This window comes from Prenolepis imparis, unplaced genomic scaffold (assembly GCF_030444845.1).
Source record: "Prenolepis imparis isolate NDT839.2.m4 unplaced genomic scaffold, iyPreImpa1.0 SCAF_6, whole genome shotgun sequence".
Lineage (NCBI taxonomy): Eukaryota > Metazoa > Arthropoda > Insecta > Hymenoptera > Formicidae > Prenolepis > Prenolepis imparis.
Genome location: NW_028141164.1, coordinates 7,091,242 through 7,112,216, shown reverse-complemented (window position 1 = coordinate 7,112,216; position 20,975 = coordinate 7,091,242). Strand labels below are relative to the sequence as shown.

General features: G+C 33.9%; 1 protein-coding gene across 1 annotated transcript; it reads right to left on the bottom strand.

The window, feature by feature from the left end:
- Positions 1 to 6,842: 6,842 nt before the first annotated feature.
- LOC145937584 (dynein axonemal intermediate chain 3) lies at positions 6,843 to 20,468 on the bottom strand. Its single transcript, XM_083040710.1, has 13 exons — positions 20,285 to 20,468; positions 19,173 to 19,357; positions 18,447 to 18,878; positions 17,145 to 17,465; positions 16,508 to 16,756; positions 16,141 to 16,299; positions 12,893 to 13,224; positions 10,349 to 10,686; positions 9,880 to 10,108; positions 8,839 to 9,139; positions 8,145 to 8,321; positions 7,520 to 7,870; positions 6,843 to 7,052 (listed from the first exon to the last, which is right to left on the bottom strand). Exons 1-13 carry the CDS (start codon positions 20,466 to 20,468, stop codon positions 6,843 to 6,845), a joined length of 3,468 nt encoding a protein of 1,155 aa, XP_082896836.1.
- Positions 20,469 to 20,975: the final 507 nt, after the last annotated feature.

The following is a 20,975-nucleotide window of genomic DNA, read 5'->3' as shown; positions in this document are numbered from 1 at the left end:
TTGTGTTTATATAATTATGTACAAATCGTGTCACGTTCGAGCGAAGGATCAACATGACGTAATATATTTGTGCGATACACGTGGACGACGTTGTAAGCTTTCAATCGTAATAAATTTGTCGTAATAAATTTATCGTTCAAAATTAGTTTTGTTCGAGCGAATTGACAGATAATGTTTTAATCGAATTCCAAGTCTAATATTACAGCAAACGTATGTGTTTTTTTCCAATATATAATTATCTTTATTCTGTTATTGGCGTGATTTTATATATCGGCATGTAATTTTCTCAATATAAGTGGTCGCACGTTACTCGTATATTAATGACTCAAATTACGTAGCGACGGTTATTAAAGGGATGACGTTGAACGTGTTAATAACTTACCCGACGATGATCCGCTTCATGTTATCAAGCGTAAGACAAATTGTGCGGATTGATTGTATTTAAGGGAATCATGGAAATCCGCGCGGCTAAGAGATGAGTTTTAATCTTTTCCGTGGTCGATTGTGCGGATGAGTAAGAGACGCCGCAAATCCTTCATCCCTCTTTATTAATTTACCTTGTAGATCATTATATATGTATATATAGAGCTCGTTTTGGAAGGTTAATCGCTGTACGATACGTATGAAATATTAATGACCCGTGTGAGGTGACGATGACACCGTTTAAGATCGCGTCTTATGTCGATGTCGTGTATAGAAACGTTCAAGTCAGAGTCTGGAGTTAATTCACTATTTTCAATCAAGAAAATTAAAATCGCGGTCTTGTAGTTAAGTAAAATTGATATTCAATTAATATTTAGAATATATAACATTATATTCAGCATATATCTAATAATTAAATTTTTTTGGATTGGATTCTTTATATAAATGATATTCTTTATATAAAATGACAATGAAATGTTCTTTATATAAAATATAAATTGTTAGATTCATAAATTTAATAGATTATTATTAATTATCGCTGAATAGATAATAACATCGATAAGTTAAATTTAAATTTAATATGTCATATACACAATATATGACATAAGACAGAAAAAGTGATACCTGTCTATAACATTCAAATTTCGAAAATTTCATAGTTAGGGCATAATCAATTTTTTTAAATTACGAAGGAAATTAAACATATTTAGGATTTTGATAGATAATAATACAATTTATCACACGCAAGTATTTCCGAAAGAATGTTTCTACATTTTTTGCAGGATATTTCAATTGTCGTCTCGTGGAATTTATAAAAATAAAAAATATCGAAAAAAATCGAAACAATTCGTGGAGCGATCGACGATACGCTCTTTTTTCCTGATGACAGGTTACCGTCTCGCGTTACCGATTCGCGGCGAGTGTCGTTAAAAATTGATCCGCGAAGTATTTACTTCGCTGGATGCGAAGTGAACAGAACGGTCGACAGTTTTTACACCGGATTTTGGGTATCAAGCAAATCCCAGCTGCGTCAATAATCGACGCGTCCATCGTTCACCGTAGCAATTTTACGATCCTCGTTATCACTCGCGTTGAATCAACGGACACGACGATATCGCCGAAAAGCCTCCTCTCGCGTTCTCCAAATCCACGGACAGCTGTGGTTCCGAGCCGGGGGACTAATTCGTGGATTCGCGAGAGATTAATTGGTAGAGAAAAGTGTCGTGCTGTCCAGCGTTAATATTACGGTGCGACGGAAGAAAATGCCTTTTTTCTCCTGCACATTTCAATTGGCACGCTCATTTTTAGGCGCGATCGAAAGCGAGTGACTTGTGCATTTTCGCGTTTGCGAAAATAGCGTAATGGCCGAGATATTTCTGAAACCGAGCGAGATATATATTGAAAAAAACTCTTTTGCATTTTCACGTTTCGAGCAGAAATATAAAACGTTACGTTACGTGTAGCAAAAATCGATTGCAGCGCACATACGTCCGAAAAAAGTATCAAAATTAAAATAGCATCTCTAATTTTTTTGATTTAATGTTATGTGTTAGCGTAAAATAATAATTCCTTCCTCGCGAAATATTATTGGATTAATTTATTTTTCAAAATTAATGCTGAAGTGCTGAAGCTTTTAATTTAAAATTATATATTTTATAATATTATACGATTATATGAAATTTGTCTCAGAATATCTGCCTTTAATTATCCGTGACGGATTTAACAAATTTAAAATAAATAATTTCTTCTCACATATTAGAAAAGTATTTTGAGAAAAGACTTTTCTATATATTTTATAATATACATTTATAAACAGAATATCCAAAATTCTAAAATAATATATCTCCATAAATACAAATGGATAAGTGCAAATAAATGGAAACATGTAACTTGTGTATAACTGGACAAGTAGCATGATATATAAAGAAATGGAGCATATGTATCTCATTCGTAATCGAGCCGAGAGCGATATGATGCATTGACCAATTCATCATCTCAGTTGCATACAACGCGCTGATCGTTGCAGTGGATGCACAACTTTTATATCAACCATCATTCGGCTATCTTCTCTTTCTGATTCTTTTCTCGTTATACAACTTGCTTTTCAAGTACAATAGAAAGTAATAGGTCATATCTCTAGTTGTTCAAACGCGCAGATAGTATATTCGGATGTAAAGTTTGCGAACCAGCGAGCGCAAATGTGTGTATGTGTACACAGAGAGAATTTTCTCTTAGAATTTACCCTAAAAATCATAATAATCGTGGGGCAATATGGTACGGAAAGAATTTTATGAGATTTTCTCTGATTAATATTTATCACAATAAAAATAATAATATCTATTACAAAAAATATAAAATATGTTTGATTAATTTTACTATGCAGTTTAGTAAAATTAATCAAACATATTTTATATTTTTTGTAATAGATATTATTATTTTTATTGTGATAAATATTAATCAGAGAAATTCTCATAAAATTCTTTCCATACCATATTATCCCACAATTACCATGATTTTCAGAGTAAATTCTAAGAGAAAATTCTCTCAGTGTATGTGTGTGTGTTCCGCATTTGTCGATGATTCTCAGTTGGACGAATGTTACAAAAGAAAGAAGAGCGAGAGAAAAGTCGCGAGAAACGATTGTCCGCGCGGCGGATACTGTTTATGACCGGTCCAGGAAAACTTTGATCGTTCGGGACAAAGCAAATTCCAAAAAGACGGCAGAGCGAGAAAAATAGAGAAACACTTGCACGCAAGAAACGAACCTGTATCCCTTTTTTCCCGTCCCCCTGGGATGTTCCGAACTTGGGCAATAAGGCGGTAGTCAGTTGCAGAGGATAGTCCTGAATAGTTTCGAAAACTTGCAATGCGCCGGCAACTCTTTCGATTCTCCTACATTTCGGTAATAATCTATTCCTATTTATTAACATATTCTCTCGATTTGCATTAATTTGTTTCGTTTTCATTTTGTTCTTCGTTCTTCCGATATCGTCCGATAAAAGATAAACTCGAGCGAACGGCACATATATTTAAATTATTAAAAATACATATAAAAAGTATTATTATTCTTGTTTCGAAAAAACGTTGTAAAATGCAGTTTATTTAAAAGAATACAGAGAAGAACTAGGATAGGTCGTAACTATGGACAGAGATTCGCGATCGCGTTGTATAAGCATGCAAATCACGAATTGCGCGCCTTTACCAGTAGAACAGCTGTATCTTTGGTCAGACGAGTCATAGCGAGTTGAAATAGCGTATAAAAGCAAAACGTGTAATGCGATAATAATTTGCTTTACATTATTATATAATATAATATATATATTAATATATATATATTAATAATAATAATAATAATAAAATATATAATATATAAATAAAAAAAAAATAATAATAATAATAAAATATATAATATATAATATAATATATATGATATTATATTATATTATATAATAATGTAAAGCAAATTATTATTGCATTACACGTTTTGCTTTCATACGCTATTTCAACTTGCTATGACTCGTCTGACCAAAGATTCAGCTGTTCTACTGGTAAAGACGCGCAATTCGTGATTTGCGTGCTTATACAGCGCGATCGCGAATCTTCGTCCATATGACTATGTCGCGAATAATATTACCTATATAATTTATTTTATAAAAAAATTTTTTTAACGAAAATATTTTTTAGCCAAAATTGAATTAAGGTTTGAAGTTTAGTACTCTCGTTTTATTTTTAGAACATATCTATATTGCATCTATATTTTTTATGTATTTTCTATATCATCGCATTTATATTTTGTTGACGGGAAAAAAAATGTAATATAAATACAATCTTTCAATTGTAAAAATTATATAATATTATATGATAATATATTAAATTAATTTATACAAATAGGTTTTTGATCAAATTAAGATAAATTAGACCTTTTAAATGAGAATGCACGTGGAGTTTATATGCGCGATGTTGGTTCATTTAATTAATTTGAAATGCAAGAAGGCAGGAAAATATTCAAATATTCAATCTAAATTTCTATTACAAAATGTTAAATATTTCGCGGTGATAAACTAATTGACGCACGGTATTTGGCTGTTATTTTTTTTCAACATATTATTATTATTAAGACACGCGATCTTGTTGTCATGCAGCGCGATCCAAACGAGAAGATAATTGTTGCGAGACGCTCCGTATATTATAGAATTTTTTTGAAACGCGATTGTGAATATTGGGAAATAATTTGCTATAATCATAATTAACAAATAATTAACTCTTGATAAATAAAGCGTAATTGTATCGCGATGATGAACCTTTATTGAAGCGCGTATTTTTCGCGATTTATTATACATGCTATATAGAGATCTGCGAAATATGAAGCGACTTCTAGTGCACAGATTGAAACAAAGCGCAGCTATTTTGTGTATAATTATAATTTGCCTTTACCGTACAAAATTATTTTCAAAAATCTCTGTTGAAATCTTGCTTTTTAGACATTCGTTCTGCTTGTAATAGCGTTTCAAATATACAGGATGTTCCGCTATGAAACTATGTATTTTGCGTATGAGTAATTTTGTAAAAGCTGCATAGATAGGGAGAGAGAGAAAGTTGCAAAAATATCGAAAAAAAGTATGTGCAGCACTGTTATTCGGGAATATTTTTGTGCGCATATGCTTTTTTTTTATTTAGAGTAAGCCAATTTTTTATTTGCACAATAGTGATGTAAGCTTTTATGCGACGCTGAAGTTTGTTTCGTCTGCAATTATAAATGTTGTTTTTAAATCTCTAGTACGATCTGCTTTGATCTCGATATCCGAGTAGTATTCAAGCATCTCAATCTATATTTGGACGCTATCCGTGAAAGAGTATCATTTCGTTGCCGTCAAAGAGTGGATATTGCAGTAAATTAAATCGGGACGAGTGTGTTACTCTGGGGAAATAGAGGAGAAGTAAATCCGCTATATACAAGTTGCGCGCAACTCGGATCCTCGCACAGATCCGTTTATGGCAAGAAGAAATGACAACGAAGAGGCAGGGCATGGATAAGTGGAGAAGAGAGAGCGTAGCTAGTTTGAAATTTCAAATTCATTTACGGCCTCACTTCCGAGTTTTAATCCGCTTTAATTATGAAAAATCGCCGAGTGCTGCCGACCTACCTACCCATCTATCCCCCAATTTCCATCCTTCCGGTTCCTTTGCTCTCAGACATTTCTTTACGTCGAAACGAAGATCGTTAGTCTTTCTTAACTGCCACATTTCTCCCCATGCGATATCTAATTACCACAATTATCTCGCACGTAATTACATATAAGTATTATTAGATCGTATTACGCTTAATTACTATATATAAGTATTATTAGATCATTATCCAAACACACACACGTACCTACAACATATGTGGAATGAAAGAAACGTGTGAGTGAATAAGTTATTTAAATTATTAAATGCGTGTTTAGAATGTTTTTTTTTTAAATTGTTCTAAGAGATTGTTGACACGCAAACTGAAAATTTTCATGTGTAACAATCTAATATAACGCATGTGGAGAGAGAGACGTTGACAGAAATATTCCACTTTTATTACTTCCAGATGTTCCATTTTCTTTGCTGTGTATATTTCTCCTGTTTATCGACGTATTCAATTACCGCGATGACGTGCATATTATAGATACTATGACCCGATGCTATGCATCGGGAAATATAAATACATATTCATCGTTCTCCTTTAGATATCGCGATAAAAATACTGACCAGAATATTTCGTTTCCTTGTTACGGTAATTTTATAGCATTCGATAAACTTGGCAAAATCACACACACATATTGTATTTGCGAACTCGTGTTAAAGATGCCCGTTATGGTTGCGAGCACAATTATGATTTAAGAAAACCTCTAATAAATGTATATGGCACCGTAAAAGTACACAGTAATCACGTTAAAAAAATTTTCTAACGACTATAGTTATATTAAGACCATGCATTATTGCAAATGAAATCAAAATCATAAATGCAATTTTAGAATCAAAAACTACGGATTTATAAAAAAATATTGTCGTAGTCATCTGTTAAAATACGTTATATTATAGATTAATTCGTGGAATAATGTTGTTATAATAAACTATAATAAGCGTTGTGTTGTTTAAATTTTGTTTATCTAAAAAAATTATTATTCCACCTTAAAACTTTTAGTTGATTGTAACTAAAAAAAACAAGCTAATACTGTGAAATTACTGTGCCTCATATATTAAATGCATCTTCTATATTGCATTTTCATAATCTAACGAGAAAATATCCATATTACAAAAATTTGTAAGCGTAAAAGTTAAATCTGTATCTGAGAGACGGAAGAACGTTCGTAAGTGCAAAATGTAAAATGAGAACTCACCTTTGATGCGTACGTCTTGTATCGCATTGCAGGCAAGTCGTGATGCATCGTTCACAGCATCGTCCACTTTGCCGTCTTCTTCAGCTTGTTTAACTTCTTGAGTTCGATGTCCATCGATCTTCTCCTCGACTTTTCTCGCGCGAGTACTTTACGCCAGTCGAATGTGCGTTCGAAAGGCGTGCTCTTTAATTTAGCCAGAGTCTCGGCTTGTACTTCCAGAAAATTGTATATAATTTCTTCCTCCGGGTCGGCAAAAACGTCCTTTTCAACGGAAAGAACAATTAATATCTAATGTCATCGCATCATTAACTTATAATTAAACATACGATATTTTACACACTATATAAAATTTTCATGTAAAATGATCTTTGAACAAAATATCTCGGTAAAAATATAATAGTGTATAAAAATAAAAAAATATTAATTTGGCAAAATATCGGTCAGTTTAAATTATTTTTGTTTTTATCTCTGGATAAAATATGTAAGCGATATATTCTCTTTAAAAATGGACGGATTTATTTTGATTAGTGGAATTTGTAATGTAATAATTTCAAAAATATTGTATAATTATCTATGCGGATATTTTATCACACATAATTCATGCTTTGCATTATTATATATTATTTAATTTGAACTGGTGCTATTACTATATATTTACGTAGTAGAATTTTGCATTAATTATTTGCGAAGGAGATTTCTGCGAAAGATTAATTGATTTCCTGACGTACTTCTTTTCGAAAAGCGGTTTCCTTCTTAATGAACTCGTCGATCGTTAAGCGTCTATCGGTCGCGGAGACTGGCAAAGGGGGTAACAAAGTTTCTCTGCGCTCCTGAGGCTGCTCCGGGAAGAGGAATACGACAGCTTCCTCAAAGATCCTATCCTGTAGATTCAGGATCTCGCGTATCTTGCGCTTCTTTGTCCTCTCCTCCTGTCGCAATCTGAGAACGGGCGCGCGCTGCCTCTCGAGGACGTCCTTCCTCAGCCCTTTTTTCTCCAGGATCAGTCGTTGCATGCGCTTTACTTCCATTGACATCCATCGTTCCTTGGCTTCTTCAAGGAACTGCCAGGGTTTCCGGCGCTATGAATAGCACAAATTAATTTAATAGAATAAGAGAGAGAGAGAGGGAGAGAGAAAGAGATAAATTAGTTTCCTGTATCGCTCGAGATGTGTTCGACTAAATATATATCACCGAGAATTCATGGAGGACACTATTATTCACGTGACTATAAACGTTCGATCGGGACTCGATTGTGTGTTCATGTTCAGCGCAGATTGCCGCCCGCGTGTTATGTGTGAATAAAAGACGAAAGTCATTGAATTATTTATCGACATGTAGCATGTCAAGTCATACTGTGGTTCTCGTAGATGTAGCCGCGCGAACCGTTGCTTCGATCGTGTCGACTTTAATCCGCTCCTCAGCCTCCATACGTTTTTTCACCTCCGCCATCTCGCCCAGCTTTTTCTTCATCTCGATATCCTCAGGATTTGTTTCGCGCCACGTTTCCTGCCAGGCTTTAAACTCGCTTATCTGATACGCAGAAATAGAAAATCGTTTATGAATATAGAAGAAACAAAGAAATTTTATTACTTGTTGAGACCGTAGAGTTTATGGCGAATCACTATAAAAAAAAAAAAACAACAGAACGAAGATCTTTTTTACGATCACGAATTCCATTCAAATCGAATATATCATTGCCTTACAAGAATGTAAAGTTTTATGAATCGCGTGAAGATTCAAACGTGTTTTGTGTTCTCGTATTGTTATATCAAATGCATCGGAAAATATTACGCACACATCATTGCTTGCAATTAATAAAAAATTGATTAAAATTATTTTTACAATATCTGCTATAACGTAATAATTATATTTGAAAATTCGTACTATTATATTAGAGTCAGTTTATTATTTCTACGTAATATGTATATGCAATTCCTCTCTTTTACCGTCCATAAAATCATATTCGCCTTTTAAAAAATAATTTTTTTAAAGATATCTTCGCTCAGACCGATTGATATGACGTGCTGCTCTCGTTTTATGATCTTACCCTTTGAACCTGTCGATCGATGAATTTTTTCATCCACTCGACGTCGCTCACATCATACTTCAATAAGACACGCGGTGCCGTAAACATTCTTAGAGAACCATTGAAGTCGCAAAACCCGATACATTGCGGTTCGAGCGGCAGCTCGTGCGTGTAAATGCCTGTAATTATCCGTCCGGACAAACTTTGCACGAAACTCGGCTCGTGGCTCTTGACTATCAAATCCCAGATTTCTATAGTACCATCCATTCTTCCCAGAATCAAAACGGTCGGACGCAAAATTCCCCAAGAACACGCCGTATATCTATATTTTGTAAAAAGCGACAATAAAGATGATAATCGCGCTTTCTCGGCGTTTTATATATAATTAATATATCGTGTCTTTTATTTTGTTATAATAATTATATTGCATTGGGAAACTGATTTATGAGATAACTTTATAGATGAAAAGATTTTTATAAACGTTAGAATCACAAGAGCTCGATAATGACTCTTGGGATCATATACATATACATAGCCATCGAAAATAGTTTACATTAACAGACTAGCAATGGTACGCGAGCGCGTTATAAGTTATGATCGTATTGTCCTATGCAGATCATATCGAAAGTTCGATTCGTCGAAACTATGCGCGGAACGTGAAACGCGAGCGAGCTCGTGCCGAGCAATACGAAACGCTATGTCGCAATTATAATACAGTGTGTATTGTGGCAATTTATCGTGCGAGAAGAGAAGAGGAGGAGAGATATTGCTCGTTATTTTTATTGTTATAATAAAAGGCTTGTCGCGCGTCACGTTTATGTATATTCATGATCATGTTTCGTTTATTTTCTCGCACTTCTCTTCCGCAAAAATAATTTCTCGGTGATATCGCATTTGTCAGAGATCGAACTCTTTCTCTCTCTTTTGCATTTCATCTACTAATAACGCACTTCCCTCTTCGTATACATAGCGAAAACCGCTTAGCGCCCGAGCTAGTTTACTTTGACGCGGAAGCAAAAGTGTCCGGAGTTTGCTTTACTCCGTCAAGTTACTCTCACTCACTTGACGTTGGACTTCTTCCAAACGAGCGGCTCACCGAAATCGTCCCTCCACACGACGAAGATCTTGCCGCCTATTGTGACCATCACTTGATGATAGTAATTAGATCTAACCGAATGCGTCACCGGACCGTCGTGCATTCTCTTTATCCAGATCCATCGTGCCGTTTCGCGATTCACGCTCATGTCGGTGGCAAATTCGTAGCCGGTCCATGTTATGCAACCGAAATCACCTGTTATCATAATTCACGCTTAAACACCGCTTTCCACTGTTGATATTATTGAATGAGATCGATCTTGTTTAGATGGATTTTGAGCACATTTAATAATATGTTTAATTAATGGGATTTAAATTGTATTAATATTAATGAACATTAGAATATAATTAATATATCGTGTTTCTATATACATATAAATGCGATAGAGAACATGGAATGGTCGTATCTAAGGAAATATTACACGAGATCGCTTACCTTCGACGGTTCCGACGAGCATCTTTGGCTCCATGATGAAGTCCGGCTTCTCGATTACAGGTCTATAGTACTTTCTAATTGTGATGTCGTCCCTCGCAACCGGGAATGGTTCAACTTGATCCTTACGAAACTTCGGATTGTACATGCTGAGCGTCGTTATCACGAGTTGCCGACTCTCGTCCGGATATTGAATCACGAGGATGTAATCGGGCTTCAAGATGCGATCGAGAATCTTAAACGGCGACTCGGACCTCGTCATCGATTTCTGGATATCTGGTTGTACTTTCTTCCTTCGCCTGTGACGAACTTGTCGAATGTCTTTTTCCGAAGGTTGCCATCTTTTATAGGACATTATAGGACATTAGTGTTCTTTATCGGGAATAAAATATATTTTAACGTTATCTCATTTTTGAAATAACGTTAAAATGCAAGTTACTTATAGAAAATTATAGTGCCTATTTTTTAAATACAATAGATGCGTCTCATCGTCAAGTATCTTGTATAAAAGATGATGAAGTTTTAATCAAATTTTAATCAATCGGCTACAATAAAAAAAAACATCTAAATTTATTATAAGATTTTTATTAATGTTTTATTCAGGTAGAAAAGATTTATCTCCGTCAGCTCAATTTTACGGTATATTCCTTTCCCTCAAGTAAAGCGTTGAGAATAGGATGTAACGTCGTAAATATCGTACCAATTTCGTACCAAGCGAGGAAACAGTTCACTAGTGTGCGAGCGTCTACGTAGCCATTGTGGCACAACCGAAATGAAGAGCGACTCCCTCGCACCCCAGTGGGTGCGCACAGAGAACGACGAGGGCAAGGAGATAGTTGACAGGTTCTGAGGACTACTTCGAACGGTAAAGGACGCGGGAAGGATTAGGAGCGAGAGCTGAATACCGATCAACGATTATAGAGGAATGGTCTATCCATTTTCGGACCATATAAACGCCAACTTCGGAGGAATCACGGAGGAGCAGCAGCGAGTCAAGTCGCAGAACCATTACGGTTCCGCAGACCGGGGGAGTTTCTTGGGTAGGATGGGCGCGGAGATGGGGATGAAAGGCGGAAGGCGAATCGTCGTCTCGCGTCCGGAGAGAAGGACTCGAAAGGCAAGTCGAACGGTAACGGTGTTCGCTCTTTAACGTTTAGCTTGCGACAAGTTTCGCCCTCGTGGAACATTCAAAGTCGCTAACTTCCAGTCTCGGGAGATACGACCGAGAGCCTTTCCCGTGGTTACCAATAGCTGGTCGCCTCACGCTAGCCATAGCTGTGTTCTTGCATTTTTTAAGAAAAACGACATGACATTTTCGCCTGGGCGACGATACCAGAAAGTCACAAAGGTGAAAGATAAAGAAAATAATTTTTTTTTTAACACGGTGTTGGAAATATATCTTAAATATTTTATATTTTTAGTTTCGCGAGTCGAGCAGCGTCGTAGTTTGTAGCAAAATTTATTCAATGAATCAATATTGATTCAATATGACAACCTAGTATGTTTTCAATTTTTAACCAATCCAATTTTAATCAATCCTTAATTGATAAAACTATTTGAGCAACGTGACAAGAATATTCATATTTTTTTCCAATTTTTGTAGGATTATTAATAATATTTGTAATTCTCTCTCATAAATATACACTGAGAGAATTTTCTCTTAGAATTTACCCTGAAAATCATGGTAATCGTGGGACAATATGATATGGAAAGAATTTTATGAGAATTTCTTTGATTAATATTTATCACAATAAAAATAATAATATCTATCACAATAAAATATAAAATATATTTGATTAATTTTACTAAACTGCATAGTAAAATTGATAAAATATATTTTATTGTAATAGATATTATTATTTTTATTGTGATAAATATTAATCAGAGACATTCTCATAAAATTCTTTCTATATCATATTGTCCCACGATTACCATGATTTTCAGGGTAAATTCTAAGAGAAAATTCTCTCTGTGTAGGTTTCAAAAGTAAATAAATATTAAAATATATTTCTTGTAGCAGTTAAAAATAATACATGTAAGTTTAAATATGTATAAAACTTTTTCTCTTTTATAAAAGGGTTTATAAGATCTTCTCTAAAAAGTCTATAAATTTATAAAATAGAAAAAGCTTTTTTCTTCATTGATAATAGAAAAAAATGAAAAGCTTCTTGATCTTTATTATTATGAAAGAATCCTATTATGTTTCACGCATAATACTAATTTTTCCATTTATATTTGCATAAAGTTATAAGATAAGCATCACTATTTAATGCACACTTAATATGCACACTCACACATATATATATATATATATATATATATATATATATGTTAAAAAGTTTCTTTTAATTATAATTATATAATTTAATTATCATTATAATTATTTTACTCTATATCTGACTCTCAAAACATTTTCTTTCCATGTGAATAGATTTAAATTTAGCAAAAATAAAAAAATGCAATATATTTTAAGATGCATACCAAAAGATACATATTAAATAATAAGTTATTTTATTAAACCCTTGATTGGTTAAGGATTGTACTTACTTAAGATCCCAGAAAGCGATCGTGCCATCCTCGCTGGCAGTTACGAACTGACAACTCAGATCGTTCAAGGACGCGTCGTTCGGCAAGGATGAGATTCGGCCGTTTTTATCGATCTTGTGATACGAGGGCATCCAGATTACTTGGGTGATGCCCGCCTTCTGGCTGTACTTGAGCGAGGACATCGCCACTGGTTTGATCAGCGACGTTACCGTCGTTTCGTGCATCCACGTCATCAGGCTCCTTATCGCGATGCTGTACTTCGTTTGAGCGCCCGTCTGCGCTATCACCGACTCCACCTGCTCCATCTTGCCAGGAATGTGCCAAATGGCGATCTACTATAACAATGCGAATAGATTTTACTACTGTCCTTTTTATCACACTCTTCAGATTTACATATTTATATAATGCAATATTAAAAATTAATATCTTCTTTGTAATAAAAGCAATTAATATTTTTTTAAGTGGGGCAACAATAAACGCGCGGGTTATGTGATACTTGTGCCTTTGCGCCGCTGTTATCTTTTCTTATAATTATTTTAACGAGCTTATTTCATTAATACTTTAAATTAAGATTCTTAATAAGACGTTGCATTTCTCTAAAGAACTTTGCCGCGTCGCGTGAATCGCGAACTTAAACGAATTACCTGACAAAATTTCAAAATCGCTGCTCGCGTCGTTCTTGCCTAGACTATAGTCATATACACATACATACATAGAAACGCGAATGCGTGGAAAGTTTCAAATCTAGTGATTATCTCTAATTTAGTTCATGCGATTAATCGAATATCGATATTTGTCACATCGATATATATCGATTGATATATTTATCCTTATATACCTAGAGACTTATATACCTAGAGATATTATGTTCGATGCGTATTAATATATAATTACACTTGCTACACTCTTAATGATATAAGGAACAGAAAATAGCCTTCTCTTTCTCTTTTTCTCTCTTTCTCTCTTTCTCTCTTTCTCTCTTTCTCTCTTTCTCTCTTTTTCTATTAATGAACATTCCATAAGAACAAGGAAAAGTATGCAGAAGGCATCTCTATGTATATATGTATATCGTTCTATGATATATATCGATCGATGTTTATCGTTCTACATATTCCACTATTCCGTGGTTTTAACATTCGCGACCGCGCGACCCCTCTTTATAACACACGCGTTTGCGGGTAATTTTATAGTTTGCCAAAGGCGAATATATATATCGAGCGTGACGTGAAATTCGATATATATAAGTCAATAAATTTTGATTCAATATATATTACTAGACAATCTACATACTTGAATAAATTCCCGGTTAAATATTTGCGATAATCACCTCGCGCCGCTAGAGATAATTCTACAGCGTCGTGTGAACGCGCCTAGTTGAACGCGTCACGTGTCACGTGATCGAAGTTTGAATCACCGCTCACTTCGCGTTGTACATTGTAGCACGCACAAAGTCGACGGTCAACGGTCACGGTGAGTTTTTGCGCGGTTTTTACTTATCCCGAGCGAATATTGTGTGCGAATGAATGTCGGTAGTGCCGAAACTAGTGACGGGCGATCGACATACATATTAATTGTGGCCCGCGCGCCGCGTGATTAACGCGTCTCTCAATATTCGTAATTAATTCATGTTCGTCGCTTCGCATTCCGTCTTCCATTACGCGGCGTTTGCTCGATCGACGAGCGAGAGTCCCCGAGTGCATCTAATATCCGAAGCATCGAGAGGCATCGTGACAAGAGAAGTAGCGAGGGACAGCCACGACGAATTAACGGGGACAGGTGATATGCATGCATACTATATTTGCGTCATATTCGCGTCCGCCACGATCGACAGACGCGCGCGTCCCTTTTCACGTCGATCGAAATGGCGACAAATTACGCGAGTCGAGTGGCGCGATGTGTCTTTCGATATTCGCTTGACCATAGATCGGATTGCCGGTTGACTATCCTCGATCAATCAAATAAAATTAATATTTTCAACCAATTTCTTTTCTTCCTATTTATGTAATAGATGATGACATTTGTTATGGCAGCGTGTGCTATTCTGTAGTTTGTGAAAAAATGTTTATTCTCTGTCTGTTTCAGATAGCAGGACTGTCGAAGGACTTTGTTTACGAATATGCGTCTCTCGCGAGTGAAGCGAACGCGAACGCATCGAGGGATATCACGGCGATAAGAGATTAATTGAGACTGAGAATTGTTGCACGTCTATGCATATTGGTAAGTGTTTATTCACGCTATTTGCTTCGGATATTACTTCTCAAATTCTTCTCTCTCTATCCTTGTTAATTCTATTATTATATTATTAAACAATATAAATATATCCATATTCTTCTTGATTTTTTTATCAGACATATTATACGAAAAAAATATTTTATTCTCGTCATTGCATATGTGTCTAAGTATATCTGCGTCATAGCATATTAGATAAAATAATAAACTTTAATTTCATATATAATTTAATTATTTGATATAACAGCAAAACATATTTTGCTGTTATGTAACAAAATTTTGTCAAATAGATTTGTTTATAAAAATATGAATTTACTACTAAAATGAGATGATATAACTTTAACAAATTCTATTATTGCAGCGAAACAATTTAGTTTATTTAAATAATTCTTATTTAGTATATTTAAATTTACACAGAGGAATGTGTTCTCTTAGAATTTACCCTGAAAATCATGTTAATCGTGAGACAATATGGTATGGAAAGAATTTTATAAGAATTTCTTTGATTAATATTTATCATAATAAAAATAATAATATCTATTACAATATATATTGAATATTTTTGATTAATTTTACTATGCAGTTTAGTAAAATTAATCAAACATGTTTTATATTTTATTGTGATAGATATTATTATTTTTATTGTGATAAATATTAATCAGAGAAATTCTCATAAAATTCTTTCCATATCATATTGTCCCACGATTACCATGATTTGCAGGGTAAATTCTAAGAGAAAATTCTCTCAGTGTAGTTCTTAGCAAAATTATTATTATTTCTTTATCAAATAAAATTAATATTTTCAAAAAGATTTTTTTTGTTATTTATATAATAAATAATGACATTTGTTATGACGGCATGTGTTATTTTGTACTGTTTATGAGAAAATTTTTATTCTTTTTCTATCTCAGATAGAGGGAAAAAGTATCTACAGTATCTACAGTAAAAAATAAAATATCTTGAGAGAGAAGAATTTGAAAGATTTAGAAAATATATTATACGTGCTTGATTTAATTTACCTGACCGTTTTTACAACCGCCTACGATAATACTGCCATCGAGAGGGCAGACAGCAATAGACGTTATCTCTCGTGTACATTCAAGGATCAATTTAGGCGACAAACAATCAGTGAAAGACCATATTAATATTCGATTATTGCCTTCGGAAGCCAGGAATACCTGGAAAAAAAAATGTGCTATGTTGAGTAAATTATATATTTATATATTATATCGCGTGCGCGTTTATATTAATAAAAAAAAATACATTCTACATTAGCACATAACACACAATAAATTTTTCTTCAAAATTAAATCAATGTAGAGCAATTTTAGGAATAATATATAGACGCAAATAAATTCGAGAAAAAATATGCGGCGATTGATAAACCTCGTCGTAAGTTTTTGGACCGATCAGATGTTCGCCCTTGGCATGTTGCGTGTAAGTAGCTATCGCCGTTCCGGTCCAAAACGGATGCCAGCAGAAATCATTGATAATTTTGTCCGCGATGATTTTTCCATCATAATAGTTCTGATGTTCCGTGTAACCTATCGGTACTGGTGCCTGCGTATCTTTCTCATTGCGTACCAAATTTGCATGATCGTTCGTATATATATCCCACGTGGAATTCATTAAAATCTAAAATTGGCAAAGTAGACATATCAGGAATATAATTAATTCCTGATCTCACATTGAAAAAAAGTTGTTAACTTGATTAAATCGTTCAACTAAATACTATTTTGTTAATTGAACATATAGAAGTATTTAAGTCAAATACATGTTATGTTAGATTTTAATATGTTGTATTTAATTTAAATACTTTTATATGTTCAATTAACAAAATAATTTACGTTGAACAATTTAGTTAAGTTAATTACTTTTCTTTCAGTGCATTATAAACTCTAACTTAAAAGAAATCTTAAATATTTTGATAACTAATCTATTAATTAAATTGCATTTTATGCAATAAAGTTTCATTATTTAAAATCTTATAGAAAATCGAGGAATATTATTTATAATATATTACTTGGTCGCACATATCGTCGGTATAACGTTCCAGGAAATCTTTCAAGGACTCTATCTTGTCCTCGGAATAAGTAGACAAATCGACTGTCTCGTATTCATACAGATATTGATACCAGGAATTGACAGGTATCGATGGCGCCGTTTGCGCTTCGTTGTGCCGTACAATTGGCATCACTTGCGTGGCCCTGCTTACCAATTTACGCCATATATTTTCGAATTCTTGCTGGTACGGCAGCAACTCGATATATCCATCTCTCTGATCATCCGCCTTCCTGTCCGTCAGATTTATTGGCATATTCAGCAAATCGGCTGTAGACGTCACCTAATAATAATTAAATAAAAAAAGATACGATCGTTATCGTACGATTTATGCACGTCTCGCAAGTATGATCAAATAAATAATGCCAGTATCGCGGAATTTATGAACTACTTCTTGCACTCGATTGAAAACAAGATAAAGTGATTAATAAATAATTTATTACAATTTATGAATTTACCGTTGTGATATTATTGTCGATTTACCGTAGCAGTATTTATAGGCCGGGTTAGTAGAAATTTACGATAATCGCTTTAATACCGTGGCTTGGAGTTAACATATTACGCGAGCTATCAATACCCATGTTCCGCACACGCGCGAGTCACGCATTAGTTAGGGCGCGTTGTGTTGCATGTTGTCGGAAGGTAATAGAAATTTTCAAAAATTCCTCGTGCGTTACACGACGCGAATTTGAACTCGGTAAAAGATATGCAAATCGCGTAAGTTTGAGTGAAAGTAAAGTGAAAAGTCGCAAGTCGACGTTAGCGTAAAGATATTCGAGTTAAGATCTTGTGACATTTTTGTAGTTTGCTCTGCAACATAAATATTCGATAACTTAGCGTTCAAACATTATTCTTCCATTTTTTATCAATTTTTAATTTAATAACATTATTTTATAATTATACAATTCAGCACAGTAGTATTTTTCCAATCCTGTTTTTGAAAATTTGACAAAAATTAAGCCAGACATGTATGTGTTAATTATTTTACAATCTTAAAAATAATTTTTTCAAGTTCTTAAAATACTAAATTAGGCATTACTACATTATTTAATTCTTTAATTATTTATTAAAATATTTATCATTTAGTTTTTTAAAAATATAATTGAAAATGTTTTAGATAAATTTTATTTCAAATTGGAAATAGAGCAGATTGATCAGATTACGACTCTTCAATGTTACAAAAACCGAAACTGTACTTGATATCCAAGAATTAGAATTTTATGATTCTTTAAACAAACTATAATTTTTTTAATGTTATGCAAACCTCAATCTCGAATAGCGGCCTCGTATTTTTGACGACACAGGCGTCGACCTCGGCACCGCTTCCTAAATCGCCCCATCGGCCGAGACGTTTGTAGATTGCATATCTTACGCGATTCTCGTGATCCTCTCTTTGAGTTTGTATAGATCTCACTATTGCATCTCTACTGTTCTCGGTGAGAACAATGTAGAACTGACCCTCTTCGGTAATAGACGGTGCGTAGCCAATGAGAATTTGCTTGTCAGGAAATGCTTCAATCTCGTCTTTCATTGGTAGGAAGTCGCTACTCTCGGAATGCAGATCTATATTATCCTCGATGACATCCTTCCTAACGTATACCCATGGATATTCCGTGGTGACGTTTTCGCCGATGACACAGCCGACGATCTTCTGCGTCAGCGGCGACAAATCGATTCTCGCTATTCCCGACATTCCCTGATATGAAATTACAAATGTAATTTAATAATGATATTTTTCTTTTTCTTTTTAAAGATATGTTTTTTATAAAAATTACAGAGAGATTTGAAAAAAAAGTCAGAACGCTCGATATAAATAGTAAATGTTTCATTAGAGATATATCTAGAATTAGCAAATGTTGAATTTCTTATTAATGTATAATTCTCCATAAAGTTTTAGGTTTGACATAACAATTTAATTGAAAGTATAATAATAAAAGGTATAATAAATAAAATTTCAAAAATAGAATAAACTTTTAAAGTAAAAATTCACCATCGACACGGAATATCGAATTTTCTTCTTCGGTTCTGCAGCTATCTGTGCTGTGTCAAGTTTCCAAATGTCGTTTACTGACGGTCCAGAGGAAGCAAGATCGTAGATAGTCCTCCGTCTTCTCATCGAATCATCCATTTCTATATTAACTTTCTTTTTCGCCTCCTTCTCCCAATCTTGTATGGCTTTTATATACAATTAGAGGATAATGAAATACATAAAATAATTCAATTTTTATAAGATAAGGAGTAATGAGATACACATACACACAAATATATCACAATTTTGAATTTGAACGCGCACGCGTTCTCTATTTATTAAATAAATTAACAATGCTGTTATAGCATTGTTAATTTATTTAAAATGTTAAGAGATTTTTGATTGCTGATGTTTAAAATAACGGGGATTGATGGAAATAATATGGATAGTTAGTCATTATATTTTAACGAATTATTTAAATACAACAACCGATATATTTATCGGATTCGCATGATTCATATACATTTAAATAAACCAAAATCAATAATCTCTTTTATTATTCGAACTCGCTGCTTTAAATCGCATCATTCATATTTGAACGTATTTATGGTCGACTAAGTTTATACGTTTCATTGTTAACACAGTACGTACTTCAACTCGACACGCGTATCCGATACGCATCATCAATCTTCGTTCGGTACATAATTTTAACCCATTTGTTACAAAGTTTCAATATTGGTATATTCGACATTATCGACATTCTTCTTGGCAATGCAGCGTGTTGTATACTTTCAACAGCGCACATATTTCCATTAAAGAATATATATTTTTAAATAAATAAAGCAAAATATGTTAATATTATGTGTACATAATACAAAAGCAGCAATTATGTAAAAGAAACAAGCATTACAACTGCGCAATGCTTTTTTATCTTTTATATTAATTTATTGTAAATATCGAAAAAAAGCAACAAGTCGAAAATAAATAAATTTATATATAATCCGATGATTCTAAAAGAGAGATATCACTTATATATATATATATATGTATATATATAGCATAGATATATTATAAAATATATATTCATCAAAATTATCGTTACTTGTCACATTATTTTAAGAATTATAACCTACGGAATGTCTCTTCTATTTTTTCCCATTTTTTCAACTTGTAAGGTTCTTCCTTTTTCGAGTCGAAAGATTGCCCCACTTCGAAAAAATCATCATCATATCTATATTCCTGCTCGGTACCGTTCTCTTGAAACTTTTCGTCTCCCGATATTTCCTCTGCATTTTCTTTGTATACTTCTTCGTCCATGATGTAAATTGCTTGCTCGATTATTTCATGTTTCCAAGACCACGTCGATGAGTTATGCGCGATCGACGTATAAAGATACAATTACATACACATTTGTATGCACATACATACATATGTAATTCGCGTACGAATCGATCGATATAACGAGAGACGAAAGATAAAAGAAATCTTTGCGTTCAATTCGCGATACGAATTGATTCATCCCGCACTCCGGTGTAACAATTTTTTAATCCAAACTATATAACATCGGTAACGCGACTGACGATACATGTCGAGGCTTAACGAAATTTTGAGTCGGATACATTTGCAGTTTGATTGAACATTGAAATCTCGGGTTTCACACACACATCGTCAGGCCGCCGCGCCGTCCATCGCGAAGTGGATAGATGTTTCGGAATATCAATTTTTCCCTCGAAATATACGTGTACACGCGGCGACGAGGGCGATTTAATTGTTTTTATATCAGGCGAATGAAACGGTTCGCTCGTGCACTTAACCCATTTCGCA

What these genes read in the sequence shown, in the direction of transcription:
- LOC145937584 (XM_083040710.1), bottom strand. Translation starts at nt 20,468, where the DNA reads ATGGACGAAGAAGTATACAAAGAAAATGCAGAGGAAATATCGGGAGAC. An exon ending in GGCCGCTATTCGAGATTGAG is followed by an intron (nt 17,466 to 18,446) that starts GTTTGCATAACA and finishes AATTATTATTAG; the next exon opens with GTGACGTCTACAGCCGATTT. An exon ending in TGGAAGAAGTCCAACGTCAA is followed by an intron (nt 9,140 to 9,879) that starts GTGAGTGAGAGT and finishes TACAAAATATAG; the next exon opens with ATATACGGCGTGTTCTTGGG.